Below are 15,729 nucleotides of genomic sequence, written 5' to 3'. Positions count from 1 at the left end.
CACATGGTGCAGGGACAGCTCACAAAAAAGTGCAAGAAATAAAATAGATAGTAGAATGCATAATATATTTAAAGCTTATTTTTCACCTCATGAAAGATATCATCAGTAAAATACCACTAGAGAGAAAACTCAGCAGAACGCATTGTGATTTTATTTAATTGGAGACTGATACTGACATTTGTATATTATTAGTAAAATAACCCAAACATTCAGGTTGGAATGGGGTTTTTAATAAATGGGAAAGTATCAAGAAATATGTTTGTATGCCACGTCGGTATTTGGGTATTTAACTGCATTAGTCGTTGACTGCTAAAAGACCCACAAAACAGTTTCTTCACTCAATGTTTACATTTTGCATTTGACCTATATTTGACGTAGGGGGGCGCTGGCCTTAAATCACCGTATGGGACTACTTTGTCAACTGTATAGCGCTGTGCGTCTAGCAATTTAATACCAACGCTTGAGCGGAGTGATACCGGGATGCGCGTATTTGGACTATGACTGTAGCCCGGCTGGAAGGAGCTTCGGCGTATTGTATGTGAATCTTGTTGTACCTCGTGACACGGCGGAAGGATACGCACGCCGGTGATTCGGTCCTATATATACTCATGTGACAGCAAACGCCCGTTCTTCGTTCCCATAATAGCACAAGAGAAATCAAGCAACGAGTGGAAGCTCTCCCGCGCGAAAATGGCTGTGTAACGGCGTGCGGCAGCTAATCTTGCAGCGGCAAAAACCTGGCAGTGCAACGGCTTAGTGCACTGGCTGTTTCAGGCAAAATGGCGTAAGTACACACAATAGACATTTCTGTTTTGTGAGTGGCGTGTCGCTTTCTTCGGCCGGCACAATGTCAAGCCAACCGGCTGGTGTTTTAGTAAAGTTAACTGACCTGTTGAGTACGGCTTTGACGCCCTAAATAACATTTGTATTATCAACGGTCACGACAATATGAGAAAGGATCCCGGGATGTAGACTTCCTGGTTTGGGATCAGTACCCGTCAGCCTGAAATTGTACATTATTTTCATATTTAGCTTCTGCCTAGCCAGGGCAATTGAGACAGTTGGTATTGTGTACCATTTGTATTGAATTGACGAGGCGGGTGTTAACCGGCTGCCGGCTGGCTACCCTTTAAAGCGCCCCATTATATCTACGAAAGGCCATATGAGGTCAAATGTCGATAGAAATATATTTTACCGATTTTGTCAGAACATAAATATTGCATTGTGTATGTTCAACATTGACAACGTGGCGCATCCAAAATGGCGCGCAGTGTCGTCTCTCGCACTGCCTTTCCGTGACAGATGGTTGTGTGTTGTGAAAATGGCGGTTGCCCTCCCCCATCCATCTCCCTGGTGATTCACCCGAGGGGGCGGAGTTACCGGCCAAAGCGTGACCAAATTAGGAAATGTTATCCCCCGGTGGAGGGCGGAGTCTTTCCCATCAAGGCTGCTCAGTCCTCCGTGGAAAGGGATTAAGCCAAAAATAGCCCGCTGTTAAACACACATTAACTTGCTTAATGGAAAGTAGATCCCAGTAAGAAAGTTATCAAGATTTATGGTTTGCTTCAGTGATATTGCCTGGAAATGGATCATTGTTTCAGGAAGTGCAGAAACAATAGAGATGATTTCAGATCTACAGAAAAGGTCGTCCTATGCAAAAATGTAGTCAAACCTGTGGCACAGGATTTTCATACATACTTATGTCAGAATATTTCCCTCAAGAATAAAACCTTCCAGTTCAGATGTATCTTTTGTTTTGCTTCTGTTGGAGGACATCACTTAGACCCCCTTGTATCAGTGACTGTTTACTAAATAACATTTGCCATGTCTACACTCGGGTGGCGAGTATCCCCTTATTCCACCCCATTAACTCGACCTATCTTTCTCCATCTCCCCTCTCCCAGGTCTCTCCCAGCAACCGCCCTCAGCTTTGCTGCTGTCGACAGCAGGACCGAACCGCTCGACTCGCTAACGTCATCGGACTCTCCCTTGTTTGTATTCACCCGTTCACGGATACCACTGACCAGCAGCAGCCATGACTCTGAGCTCCCAGCTGGCCTTGGAGGACGTGGGGGCCCTGTTCTTAGGTTGGTGTTGTGACTGCATGACTCCAAAGCACTACCACAAACATCACCAAACACTGGCCAGCACAGGAACATCTTTAGTTAACACGCTGCCATGTCTGGAAAAGAACAAAATTTAGCAGCCTCTTCTCACTACAACATTAAGCTTCAATTCATTTAATCTCCAATAAAGTATTATTTTTCTTATGTGTTCCTGATTTAGCATCAGATAGCTAGAATTGGCAGGGATATGATCTAAAAATGTTTGCCTCCCCATTAGATTTGTATGGGAGTTGACTAGTTTATATGCACATAGAAAAGTATGATGGGAAGAAGAAAAAGGATTGTGCAGGTGATATAATCAAAAGCATGGTTCTCATTGTAATTTAAATACGAAATACATAAAATAGAAACTATTGAATAAAATTGTTACAAAAAATCTATTACATGTTCAACAAACTAGAAAATCAACAACTGACATCCCTCCTTGCCAGTCCCTCCTCTAAAAGAGCTCGTCCTCCTCCGCAGGGCCCTCGTTTCTGATGGCTGACCCCATGGGGCCCCTTCTGGACCAAGATGAAGAGGAAGCTCTCTCTCCCTCCTCCTCCTTAGAGGGGAGGGCACCAGCTTCGCCTCCCCTCTCTTTCTCCTCTTACGCCTCCTCCCCGTCTCCTTACCAGTCCTTGTCATCCTCCCCGCTCTCTTCTTCCTCCCCGCCTCCCTCTCCTCCTCCTCCCACCTACCCCTCGTTCCTGGGAACCAAGGCCGGGGCGGACGCACTGTCCCTCCCCTGGCTGGGTGCCAGCGACCTGCTCGACGCCCATGTTGGAGCAGACGATGGCAAAGGTGAGACTTTAGTTTCAATAAAATGTGCATGTAGTAAATGATCAAACACAAATGAGGAAAAAGACAGACTTGTGAATCATTTCCCCTAAAAGGAAAAAAACGATAGATGCACAATCAATTTGGATTGCAAAAACTGTACAAAAACAATACGAGGAGGTAAAAGCGAGAATGTGTCTGGAAGTGTGAGGAGGTCGATATGCCATAAAATGTGAAGGGTGGAAAACGCCCCCGCCACCGTTCTTTGAGGCGATCGTGAAGTGGTGAATGTTAATTGCATGCAGGCTACCAGTAAATGTTTTATATGGGCAGGTTTGTGTCATCAAAGCACTTGTGTCCGCCCTGCAGGCTGCATGTCCTTGGTGATAGCATTAGTTCCTGTTTATAGTCACACGGTCTTTCAAGGACTGGGAAGGGTGGAATCTAATTTTGATAATGCCCAGGTTTTTAAAAGTGTTGGGGAACGCTAAACATATGGTAAATTAGAATACATCACTAAATGGTGTCTTGCTGGCCCCGGAGGGAGATTGTATGCCTCAAAGTAAGATGGAAAATGATTAGCCATAAACCTATAATGTCTAAAATAAAAAAAATAGGACTTAAAATATGGATTGTTTAAATGGAAAATGGAGGAAGTCTGAAGCGCTTTGGAGCAGACTGAGCGCCATTTGCCTCATGCCGACATCAAAGGCATAAAGAACAAACTGGTAGGTGTGGTGAGCGATGAGCAATGTTCATTGGTTGAGCAGCAGTGACTGGTGTGTCCCGTGTGTGTCAGTAATTATGAGACTTGCTCAAACTGGTTTTGTTTAAATGTGTTATATCACAGTGGCTTGTGGTTTTGGCTTTGTTGATATATCTTCATTCTTCAGTGCTGAGCTCATCGCGGCGTAATGTTTCTGGTGTCCTGGATATAAGATCTGGATTCTTTTGTAGGTCTCTTGAAATCGGTATAACAATACTGGGAGGGAGTATGTGAAATATTATATTGTGTTTGAGGTCATTCATTGAAGAAAGAGTCATGAAATATTAAAACAAACAAGCGGACCAGGACACTTCAGTACAAAATGGCTTTATTCAACCTAAAGTTTCAATTTGATTAATTGAAAACCCCATCACCAAAAGCACCTTCCAAGTGACCAAAGTAATAATTGTTATTTTATTTATGTATCACAGTCGCACTTTTGTCTTTGTTTTTATAATTCGTTACTAAATGAATCCTCTCTGTCAGCAGAGGATGCGTTTTCGGGAATGGACTGGATGTCCGAGAAAATCGACCTGAGTGACTTTGACCTGGATTCCCTCATCGGCTCCTGTGCCTCCGACGAGCCTCCCAGCTCCCCCGAGGACCTCCTGGCCTCCCTCGAATCCCACATGGATCTGGATCTGGATCCGTTCAACGCTCCCATCCCGGCCCCGCACGACGTCCTGGGCCTGCCGCTGCCCGACCTCCCCTCTCTCCCTCTGGAGCTCCCTCTCCCCGAGGCGGCCGAGGTCAAGATGTCGGAGGCGACTCCCGTTCCGGAGGTCGTCGTGAAGTCGGAGCCCCCGTCACCGGCTCCTTCTCCGTCTCCCTCCTCTCCAGCCTACACCTTGGAGCTGGGCAGCGAAGTGGACGTCCTGGATGTGGACAAGACCGCCTCGACCCTCACCGCCACCGTCATCCCAGATCCCAGCGGAAGCATCCAGACCGCCATCCCCATCGTGCTCTCCCCATCTGTTCACTTTGTGATGGTCCTCACCCCCAAAGACGAGGTCCCCCTCGCCGCTGTCCCCATCCCGGCCGTTAAAACCTCTCCCCCCTCTAGCGATTGCGAAAGCGACTCCGGCATCGAGTCGGTAGCCGACTCACCTCCTCGCCTCCCCTCCCCTCCTCCCACCCCCTCCGCATCGCCCTCAGCCGGTTCCTCTAGAACCAAACCCTACTCCAAACCGGAGCCCGCCCCCTCATCCCCCTCCACGCCCAAAGCCTCCAAGGTCAAATCTGTGTCGGGCGCTCCAAAGGTGGTGGAGAAGAAACTGAAGAAGATGGAGCAGAACAAGACGGCAGCCACGCGCTATCGGCAGAAGAAGCGGGTCGAGCACGAAGTGCTGAACACAGAGTGCACCGAGCTGGAGAAGAGGAACCGCGAGTTGGCGGAGAAGGCCGAGTCCATCAGCAGAGAGATCCAGTACCTGAAGGACCTGATGGAGGAAGTCCGCAACGCCAAGCACCGCCGCAGCAAGACCAGCCCAGTGGCCTAGGCATGGAAACCAGAACGTCTGTGTGTTTGGCATCGTCTGCCATTTAAAAAAAACGATGGGGTTGTGTTTCTGCTTCCACACTCGCATGCCATCGCAAAGAAGCCAGAGAGATTAAGATTTGAAGGAGATTAATTCATGGTGTGCGAGGGTGGGTGTTTGAAACGCACCAATGGACAGAAAAGAGGGAATGTTTGAATGAAATGTGAAAAGTCTAGGGAAGTTGAAGAGATGATTAGTCTAGAGGAGGGGGCTGGGAGGGTTGTCAGTGGAAGCATCTGTACATGCTGGTCTCTCAGTCCCCCCTGTAGATCCCCAAATTCACCCCCTGTCCTACCTGCAGAACACGCCCCGACAGGCAGGGCGGATGATTGTACGTCTGTGTAGACTAGGCATGCAAAGTATGAGTTATCGTAGCTCCCGGTAGTATTGTAGACTTGTAACGCCCGACAAGAATATTCCCTCAGAGTATGACCACACTCCTAGCCGTCAGTCAATGGCCAGACCCCATCTCACCTTTCAATAAATGATTCCTTTATAAAATAACTCCAATGACCCCCCCCCTCCCCCTCCGGTCCTGTCACCCTCCCCTGTTTACCCCTCTGTCACTCCATTTCAGCCTTCCTCTAAGCAACTTAAAGTCCAGAAAGGGGCCTCACCTATTTATGAATTCTTGATGTTACACTGAACTCCTGTCAACATGTTTTTGTTTGTGTATATAGTCCCTTTCCCGCCCTCCGCTTACCCACTGTGGTTTTTATTATTTAATGCTGGATAAACCGATTCATGTCTTGAGTAGTTGCCAGTCTCTTAGCACAACTGTTTGGCTTGTACAAATGCTTTGCTTTTGTTTTTCTATTAAATATCTCTCAGTACTCAAAGTTGACATGTCTGGTGTGCTTTACTGACGATTGTGGAGTTTTATCTTTATGACATAAATTGCAAAGGAGCACTAATGAATGTGAAATGTCCACCACTACTTCGATATTTTATTACTAAATGGTCAATTTTCTTTGCCAAAAAAATGTAAAACAGTCATAACATTAACAGTTAGTCAGGTGAATGGCAGTAAAACCTGCACTATACTGGTTCAGTCCCTCTCAGCAGATCAGTTTGCATTTTGCAGTCAATATTTGCATATTCAACAGTCACAAATTCCTTTCTAAGCTGTGTAAATGTCATGGTGTTTGACAGTAATCTCTAATTTAACCAAGCAAGGTTTCAACTATTGACAGTACTGCTGACAGGAAATGTGTGTGAACACTTGAAGGTAAAAGGCAAGGCAAACTATTTATATAGCACATTTCATACACAAGGCAAATACATTGTGCTTCACATAAAAGAAAAGCATAAACCTGGCAATTACAGTGGAATTTTTTTAACTGTTAACTGAAGGTCTTTCCCATGGTGGAGTGATAAAACTACGACCTCCAGTTGATTATAAGGAAAATAACCACCAATATAAACAAGTTTTGAGAAAAGCAAATTCTGCGTTTTACCTTCGAAGACCCTATCTTGATATACTGTATTGATACTGACATGTCAGCCTAAAAAATGGGGGGGAAAGTATTCTGCAAATAAAGAGTTTGGGTGTGTTTACTATACTTCATCCCTGAGCCAACCTTGGAAACAAGTTAAAACCAGTTGAAGCTCAACTGAACTGAGGCTCATTATGCCGCCGAGGCCTGGGGCTGAAACGGAAACAGGCTTTCGGAAAGCGAGCGACAGCTGGGGGAAATGTTTTAGGGGAAGGTCCCTGCTTTTCCGAAACCAGACGACACTCTGCTGTGAACCGAGTGTTTCACAGGTGTGTGTGACGGAGAGGGGGATGGAAGAAAATAAAGTCTGTGGTTGAGCCATGTGTGTCAGTTCACCCAGAGACATGTCAGGCCGTGTGTGTGTGTGCTGATGTGAGGAGTGTGTTTGCGAGTCTCGAGAGTTCAAAACTTCTGGTGAGAAAAAGATTATTGCATACTTGGTGTGTCTGTGTGTCTGTGTGTCTGTGTGTGTGCCTATGGCGTTTTACAGCCGAAGCTAAATTTACACAGCTGCTTGACAGAAGTCAGCACATTGAGCTGACTCGAAACGAGACACACACACACACACACACACACACACACACACACACACACACTCCTCCCATGACAGATTCCACAGTAGTGAGGCCGTCCCCTCCTGAGCAGGCACAGATAAGAAGATCCGCCCTAGCTGGAGGCGTAATGAGAGAGAGAGAGAGAGAGAGAGAGACATCTGATCCTGTTTGAGTAGCTGCTGTATAACCGAACAATTAAGAAGATTTATTATTGTTGAATATACATTAATTAGACTTTCTGATGATGATTGGTTCTGGCAGGAAATTAAACTTGTAGGCCTACATCATCGACATCTGGCAAAGTGGTGACAGACTGTACACACAATATAACAGACGAGAAAGGCAACGCATCACAGTTTGGTTGATAATTAATGAACATGCTTTCTATTTAGGCTTATTCTGTATGATTGTTCCTCTACTAAGGTTCTGTTTGTGTGCCTGCTCCTGCGATGTAAGACTTGAGTACAAATACAAGACGGCAGAGGAGGTGAGGCGGAGCTGTGTGAGGGGGAAAAAGATAAATATAACAACCCAGACCTGGAGATAGAGAGAGAGAGAGAGAGAGAGAGAGAGAGAGAGAGGGAGAGAGAGATGTTTAAAGATAGGGGTTTCCCCACGTGAGAGGTGACCTTACAAATCAAAACAGAGGCTTCTGCTGTCAGACAGGTATGTGGAGTCCAGTTACTGTAAGTGAAGCCTCAGGTTCATTCCATAAAGCACTAAATGTCCAAAAAAAAATAATAAAAAAATCATCATTCAGTATCTGTGAAGTACAGAGGATCCAGAAAGTGCTTTAATTTGGTCAACCGCAAACTTAAAGTGGCAATCCTCAAATTCCTTGTTTTGATGTCTTCCTGGAGATCACCTGTCAATCAAACAGTGTGTTACACTCTATCAGTTACCTACTATCATTTGAAAAACACCATCATTTGTTTTAATTTGGCACCATCCATAATTTTCAGATCCGTAAGATTCAGTGTTGCTTTTTTTTTTTTTTTTTTTTTTTTTTTTTGCATATGATGGATATTGACCCACACATCTATTCCAGGCCGACCTTCACTGTATTAAATGGTGGAAAGCCTTGGCTGAGACCTGAGACGACATGTGTGAACTCCATCTGGAGACCAAACACTGCGTTCACGTCACATGGGAAGAAGCGGAAGAACGGGATGACATTTCCTTGCTACAACTTGGAAGCGTTCAAGTGTTTTGTTTATGAATTTGAAATATAGATTTTGCAGATATTGCTCGCTTTTTCGTAAGTAGAGTTGATTGTGTCAGTGGGAGTGTAACTGATAGTTTGGATTTCTGGGACAAAACTTTTTAAACATTTTAGATAGAAACACGTTTGAAAACACACGCGCAGCAGGTCACGGGTGTGTTGGGGGACATGGGACTTGTCTTGTGGCATTCCTCTGCAACTAGGAGCACAACGGCTGCTTTCAGACAGTTATTCACAGCAGTGTGTCGGTGTGTCATTTGTGTTTCCTCTCCTAATAAGACGAGGGTAGTGGATGACCAGAATCTGTTGTGTGTGTGTGTGTGTGTGTGTGTGTGTGTTGGGTTTGGTACATGTGATTTTCATGACTGAGTCGGTCTGAACTGAAGCTTCGTCTCACACACACAGCAGGCTTTGTTATCATGAAACTTCGAGGGGAAGCCTCTGGGGACTGAAACATGAATCAGTGGAACAACTCGCTGGTTTCTGTTTCACACACATGTTTAAAGGGGGAGTAACAGTGAATTTTGAAATAACTCATGACAAGAGGGGGGGGAGGTTGTGCTGCGAGCTGTTCACAAATAGTAGAATATGTACTATACTGGTAATAACCCCTTTCACACATGCAGCCTTTTCCGTAAATGTAACTGCAGGCCGTCATGGGGAGCGCAGGGTCCTATGTTCCCCAGGGTCCTATGTTCCCCAGTTCAATATTTTGTTAACACACATTAACCCTTCTATTGTGTTCGGGTCAAATTTGACCTGTTTCAAGTTAAAATATTTCAAAAATATTATCCAGTTTTTTTTTTTATTGGAACAAGGCTTCAAAACAGCTATATAAACACAACTAAACCAATGGTTATCATTTTATTTGATTTTGAAGGTCCCTAACCCTAACCCTAACCCTAGAACTGGGGAACATAAGACCCTGGGAACATAGGACCCTTTGTCATGTTCCCATTATGTGCCATATAAATTTGGGGAACATAGGACCCTGGGAACATAGGCCCCTTTGTCATGTTCCCATTATGTGCCATATAAATTTGGGGAACATAGGATCCTGGGAACATAGGAATGACTCCTCCTCACGGAGGGGAAATGAGCCAATGTGGAAATGCCAGTAAATCAGTTCTGCCAATTTCGCTGCTCGAGAAGTTGTAGCGTTACTGGTGAAGTTCTGTATCGACCGGCAGAGCAGAACAACGTTTGGACGCTCTGTGGTCGAACTGTAGGCGGGAAATGGGCTGTAGCTTTACTTTTTTAGATGAAAATGTTGACGTGGAAATAAGAGAGATCCTCGGAATCCGGGCGGGCGGAGAAATTAGCCCGCCGCCGTGTTTTCATTTTTTATTTCTTTATTTTTTTCGCCTGCTGTGTTTTCAAACTGCAGAGACTCCGGCGGTTAAAACGTAATTTCCGGGAAATGACAACAGTTCAATTTAAAGTTAAAATTAAAACGACAATTTTATGGGTTTCAGGTGTGAAAGGGGCATTTGATAGTGGATGGTGGATTCTTGTATTTCACCCATAAGTCCGCCTCTAATTTCTTTTTCTTCACTGTAATCATATCAGTGTAGCAGTGGGCTTTAAACCATGCGGGTGAAACCAGTCTAGCGAGTATAAACAAACAGATAGAAACAGACTTGAATTAAAAATTAAAGTGCCGCGTATTCAGACAATCCACAGCTATATTTCAAAATAGCATCACATGGCACACACTTTTATTTAAAGTTCCATCTGTTTTTAATTTAATTGTATCTGTTTTTCTTTTTTAGTTGTACCTGTTTATCTCTTGTATTACCTTTTATTCCTATTTTTTATAATTTCTTTTTTCAGCACACATTTTTATGTAAAGTTCGATCTGTTTTTTATTATATCTCTGTTTGTGTGTTTTTAGTTGTACCTGTTTACCTCATATATTACCTTTTACTCCTATTTTCTATTATATATATATATTTTATTTATTTTTATTTTTCTATCATTCATTGTGGTAGTTTCACATCACTGCTTTTGGGTTTTATTGTATGTAAAGCACTTTGTAAACATTGTTTTTAGAGAAGTGCTATACAAATAAAGTTATTATTAATTTATTTATGACTTATGGCATTTGGCCCTCCAAGGGCTTGTAACCTAGTAACACTGTAAGACTATTCATAGTTACATAGTTTGCCGACTGTAAGTCAACGATCGGCAAGCACGCGATGCCGATGACACATTCTCATATTCTGGAATAGACCCACACATCTATTCCAGGTCGACCTTCACTGTATTAAATGGTGGAAAGCCTTGGCTGAGACCTGAGAATACATGTGTGAACTCCATCTGGAGACCAAACACTGCGTTCACGTCACATGGGAAGAAGCGGAAGAACGGGATGACATTTCCTTGCTACAACTTGGAAGCGTTCAAGTGTTTTGTTTATGAATTTGAAATATAGATTTTGCAGATATTGCTCGCTTTTTCGTAAGTAGAGTTGATTGTGTCAGTGGGAATGTAACTGATAGTTTGGATTTCTGTTATCTTGGGCCGCCGACATCGGTGGCAACTGGGAGAAATCAGAGCGTAGAAAACATTCCCTACGTGTCCTACTTCAGTGTTTCTCAACGTGGGGTCCGGGGACCACCAGGGGTCCTTGAGAGGGTTCCAGGGGGTCCCCAGGCAAATTGATAAATTGTTAAACCTCACCATTATTTCATTTACAAGAAGTTAACACAATTAGAAAATGTAGAAGAATGACTGTTTTGATCATAGTTTCTCTGTTATCTCTCTACCTACAATACAGATAGTCATGGAATTCTGGACAAAATCATATCAAACAATAAAAATATTCGCATATTTGGGTCCGAGACACAAAATCTCATCAAATGGGGGTCCGAGGCCCAAATGTGGACTAAATTACGGGTCCTTGATATGAAAAAGGTTGAGAATCACTGTCCTACTTCATGAATGGTTTTTTTTACCACTCGGTAAATCCGACATGATTTGAACGCCACAGAAGGGGTCGGCGGTTCTGTAGCGGTGTGGCGGTCGAACCATAATGGGCGCTCGCTCTGTTTTAAGATGAGATGAAACTTTATTGATCCCCGTGGGGAAATGAGATGATGATTGCAGCAGTGAAAGTAATGGAACTTGGCAGGGAAAAAAAAGACAAAAAGAAATAGTGCAAGGGATACAGCAGCTGCATCAGATCCTGTGTATTAGGAAACAGTTTGTCCATTTTCCATCGATGTGTGTGTGTGTGTGTGTGTGTGTGTGTGTGTGTGTGGGGTGGGGTGGGGGGGGGGGGTGGGGGGGGTCCCAGAGCAGCAACATCAAAAGCCTGTCCACGTCAGCAGGCCGGCAGCACTTGAACAAATGACACTTTACAGCTCAGGCCATTTGTCAACAGGATATAGTAGACACACACACACACACACACACACACACACACACATACACACACACACACTCATAAAGGGGCCTGGCTGACTAAGCTGTTAACTGCCCCAGTGATCCAGCTACAGATAAGAATCAAACTGAAAACGAAAAGGCAAATCCTTCTACATGTACTGAACCAGTGGAGCAGTTTGGTTACAACATTGACTGTTTCCTCTGCAGTCGGCCTTTGTGGGTTAGAGCGTCATCCTGTGCACATCTGGACTGGCTCTTACATCACATCCTGTGTGCTGGTAAATGCTTTATCACTGTGTGTTTTACACTTCGCCTCTCTGTTCTTCCACTGCATGAATAAACTAAACCAAACCTAGAAACTGTGAATCTAGATAACAGTAGGTGTCATTTCTCCAATGGTGGAACTAATTACAATTACTCACATTATTGTATTGAGTAGCTTTTTCCTGTAAGTCAGTAATTTTACTTTTACTAAGTATGTTTTTACTGAAGTATTGTACCTTTGCCACATTTTACATCACATCCATTACAGAGCTCCAATGTGTCGGCTCTCCATAAGCTTTGCATCAGAAACCGGCCGAATGTGGAGCCGTTCACAGTGAACAGTCAGTCAGCTGAGAACAGAAGAGTGATCATAAGAGTAAACTATAAAAGATCACATCATTTTTAAGATCTACAAATAATGTAGATGGTGTGAATGTTGATTCTCATGACCTGTATTACCAAAACAAACATGCACTGGATAAGACAAAATTGCAATGCAGATACTATTATTATTATTATTATTATGTGAAAATGATGATGAGTATAATGTAAAAGGCTACATATGGAAACACAATAAACTGTTGGAAAAAAAGGAAAATATGTAAAAAGTAACTCAGTAACTTTTATTCTGAGTACATTTTAAATTAGCTACTTTTTACTTTTACTTAAAGGTCCAACTCTCCCTCTGGTTTTCAACAGAATCAAACAGATTTAGAATTCCTGCTTCCGGGTGTAAATGATGTCACCTACACCCAGGCTTTAATGAATGCTCTGATTGGTCAACAGTGTGCATAGTTAATCAGGTGACCTGTAGTCTGTCAGATGTCCAGCCAGCTACTTGCCAAACTAGACAAAATCTCTGTGCTTGCATTGTTGCTGGGTGTCGAATTTCCAACTCTGGATGTTTGTTCCCAAAGACAGAAATATTGAGTGTGTTCACTAATGAAACAATTACAGTAAAGTGATTCCCTGATTACTCAAGTGTTCATGTAAACAGCAGAGTGAGATTTCTTTAATGGGATAAAGGCTGTTATCGCATTATGAGAAACCTGATTAACACAGCTAGGGTTTTACAGTCTTTTGAATTATTCGGTGCATGTAAACCCTTTGCCTGATTTCTTTTGGCTTTTTTTTTTTTTTACATCTGTGCATGAGGGCAAATGTAACCGGATAGAGAACAACTTTCCCCAGAAACAGTAAACATCTAACATGGCGTGGCATGGGGACAGCCAAGACTCACTTTTGGACTGATGGGGGAACTGTTTTAGTGCAAAGTAATGAGACACAGAAACCAGACCAGATGAAAGTAAGCTACGTAAGTCACTTCCATAAGGAGGAGAAATCCAACTCTGACTGAATCATGTGAACTGGGGTTTTCCCTGTTATCGAATCGCATTGCTAGAGTGCATGCAAAGGCGTCAATTGGATTATTGCCATAACCTGATTATTCCCAGTTTACCAGGTTATTAGTGTGCATGTAAACACGCTCATTGGCGTGCAGTGGAGGCACAGTCATAGGGAAGGTTCGACTCTCACTCAGTCCTACAAGCTTTGTACCATCTGACCATCAAAAACTGAGCAAAACAATGCTCATTGTGTTAGAAATCAACATCAAACCTTTTCCTGACTGAGTTGAAATCATTGCACTGGGTCTTTAAGTTGATTTTTTTATACCAGTAAATTCACCTCTACTTCAAGTAAAGTTACAGTAGGCCTACTTCCTCATCAGCTGGATATTTTGGTACTTCTTCTTTCACATATAGCCCAGTCCGGTCTGACCCAATGCCCCATCTGCTGAGTGAGTCACAGTGCGATGTTCAGCTAATAACCTGCAGAGGATCTGAGGAGCTGAGCTGATTAGAGAGCCAGAATTACTCCCAGAAAGTGGGACGACACATTCCCTCGCCGCCCTGCCTCGCCGCACCGTCTTTCATGCTTGGCGAGTTGAACCTCACCACATGTGAGAGAGCAGCATTCCTCTTTCTCTCTCTCTCTCTCTTCTCTCCCCCGCTCATTTAAAGTCTAATAACTCAATCAGGATCCACACACTTTTCATCTGGTTCAGCTGGATTGGTGAGAGGGCAGGGAATTAAAGCTTTCAGTCAGCTTGGCACACCAGTAGTTAGGGTGTGTATGTGTGTGTGTGTGTGTGTGTGTGTGTGTGTTGTGGGTGTGTAGTGGGTGTGTGTACTGAGTCATCTCAGGTCGTAGTAACTGGAGAGCCGAAATGGGCAGAGAGAGAGAGAGAGAGAGAGGAGAAGCATGTAAAAAACCCTCTGCTGTGTTTTTTTTTTTGAGTCACTGTTGACATTCCACTGAAAGAGGAAGTGAGTGAAATTTCTGAGAAGCAGCCACTGATAAGAGGAACGGAGACTCTCTTGACCCGGAAATCTGATAGACTTCTTGATAAATTAGAGTAAGGGGAGGTGTTTTGCTGTGGACTTTCTGTGTCGGGGAAATACAATAAATGAGGGTTGTTGTTTTTTTAAGTAAGTGGCAATGCCATTGTATTTCCTCAATCCTCTCTTTGGGTCATTTGAGTTTATGTGTCCACACCCACACATACAGCAATATAACTCGTTTTAAAAAATAGGCAGTCTTATTCTTCAACTATTTTTTTTTTCTACCAGTGGGCAGCTCTGGAGCGACCTCTGGTGTCGCTTCTTCGAACTGCAACCAAAGATGTTTTATTAATATGATGAGTCACTCAATGGCAACAAAAAAAAATAAAAATACGAAGAACGATAGTGGCAGTGTCTCATGGAAGCAGAGACTGTCAGACTTTTTTTTTTAAAAATTTAGTTTTTGAATCTCCCATGTCCCCCATCTCTGGTTTTGTTCTCTCAAGTGATGTCGTCACCTCGCTTCTATGATCCGGATCCATTTATTGCTTTACCACTCTGTTACTGACAAACATAGCAGCAACATACATTTTAGTGCTAGATATTAAAGCTTTTGGTTTGTTTGTAACTTGGCCCTTTTAATAAACCTTACATGTATTTATTGGAGGATAAAGACGACCGTATCTCACAACTTTTCCATGAAACAACAGTGGCCGAGTGAGAGCTCTTTACTTTTCCCGCCTCTCTGAACTGCTACGTAATCAGCAGGACTCACGTGACTTCCGCAACAACAAAGCTCCAGTGTGGCGGAGTGGAGCATGATACAAGCTCTGAGCGGAGTTGGCATTGTATTTATCGTTTGTGCTTACGTGACTTTTCATTACGAGCCGAGGCAGACAGTGGACAGGTCGGTGTGAGTCCCACCTTCTACTTTATGCTGTTGTTTGCAACGTTTTTGATTAGAAGGTGGGTTAGCTTAACTTCTCTAAATTAGCTAGCTAGCCCCCGGTACGTGCTGTCCTCTCTTGGCGACAGAGCCACGCCAAACTCCATTTAAAATGTTATTCTTGTCAACATGGTCATTTTTAAAAATCTCCAAACGTTACGTTACACACCTGGTACAGCATCACACAAAACATTTTCTAAATCATTAGGGTCCACAGGTACTTACGGCATACAAGTGATCCACCAAGCAGTTCGTATTTCAGTGCAATCTGAACTTTTGTAAAAGTTTGCAATGCAATGTGATAAACCCATGATTCCAGTTTCCTAAGT

General features: G+C 43.5%; 2 protein-coding genes across 6 annotated transcripts in view; both read left to right on the top strand.

Moving 5' to 3' along the window:
* Window positions 1–630: 630 nt before the first annotated feature.
* atf4a (activating transcription factor 4a) lies at window positions 631–6,023 on the top strand. Of its 2 annotated transcripts, none has more exons than XM_071517966.1 (4): window positions 631–784; window positions 1,905–2,087; window positions 2,592–2,909; window positions 4,141–6,023. In XM_071517966.1, the coding sequence occupies exons 2-4, from the start codon at window positions 2,036–2,038 to the stop codon at window positions 5,148–5,150; spliced, it is 1,380 nt and encodes a 459-aa protein (XP_071374067.1). In that variant the 5' UTR covers window positions 631–784; window positions 1,905–2,035; the 3' UTR covers window positions 5,151–6,023. The 2 variants fall into 2 exon arrangements, with proteins under 2 accessions (XP_071374067.1, XP_071374066.1); XM_071517965.1 differs by having other exon boundaries at window positions 4,138–6,023.
* A 9,218-nt stretch (window positions 6,024–15,241) lies between these two features.
* LOC139642915 (uncharacterized) overlaps window positions 15,242–15,729 on the top strand; it is a 28,117-nt gene continuing 27,629 nt past the window's right edge. For 2 of the 4 annotated variants that reach the window (XR_011695055.1, XM_071517972.1), the window contains exon 1: window positions 15,242–15,361. Coding sequence is in view for 3 of the 4 variants with exons in the window: in XM_071517972.1 (XP_071374073.1) it covers window positions 15,273–15,361 (89 nt within the window). In the remaining variant the exon portion in view is untranslated. Of the gene's footprint in view, window positions 15,421–15,729 lie in introns of all 4 variants that reach the window. The other 2 variants (XM_071517974.1, XM_071517973.1) reach the window with 1 other exon arrangement.

Source organism: Centroberyx affinis, unplaced genomic scaffold, assembly GCF_046629955.1.
Source record: "Centroberyx affinis isolate AG114_WGS23_722 - 3 ecotype Tasmania unplaced genomic scaffold, CSIRO-AGI_Caff_v1 ptg000545l_1, whole genome shotgun sequence".
In the NCBI taxonomy this organism is placed as follows: domain Eukaryota; kingdom Metazoa; phylum Chordata; class Actinopteri; order Beryciformes; family Berycidae; genus Centroberyx; species Centroberyx affinis.
The sequence above is the reverse complement of the archived record's forward strand: the minus strand, read 5'-3'. Positions and strand labels throughout refer to the sequence as shown.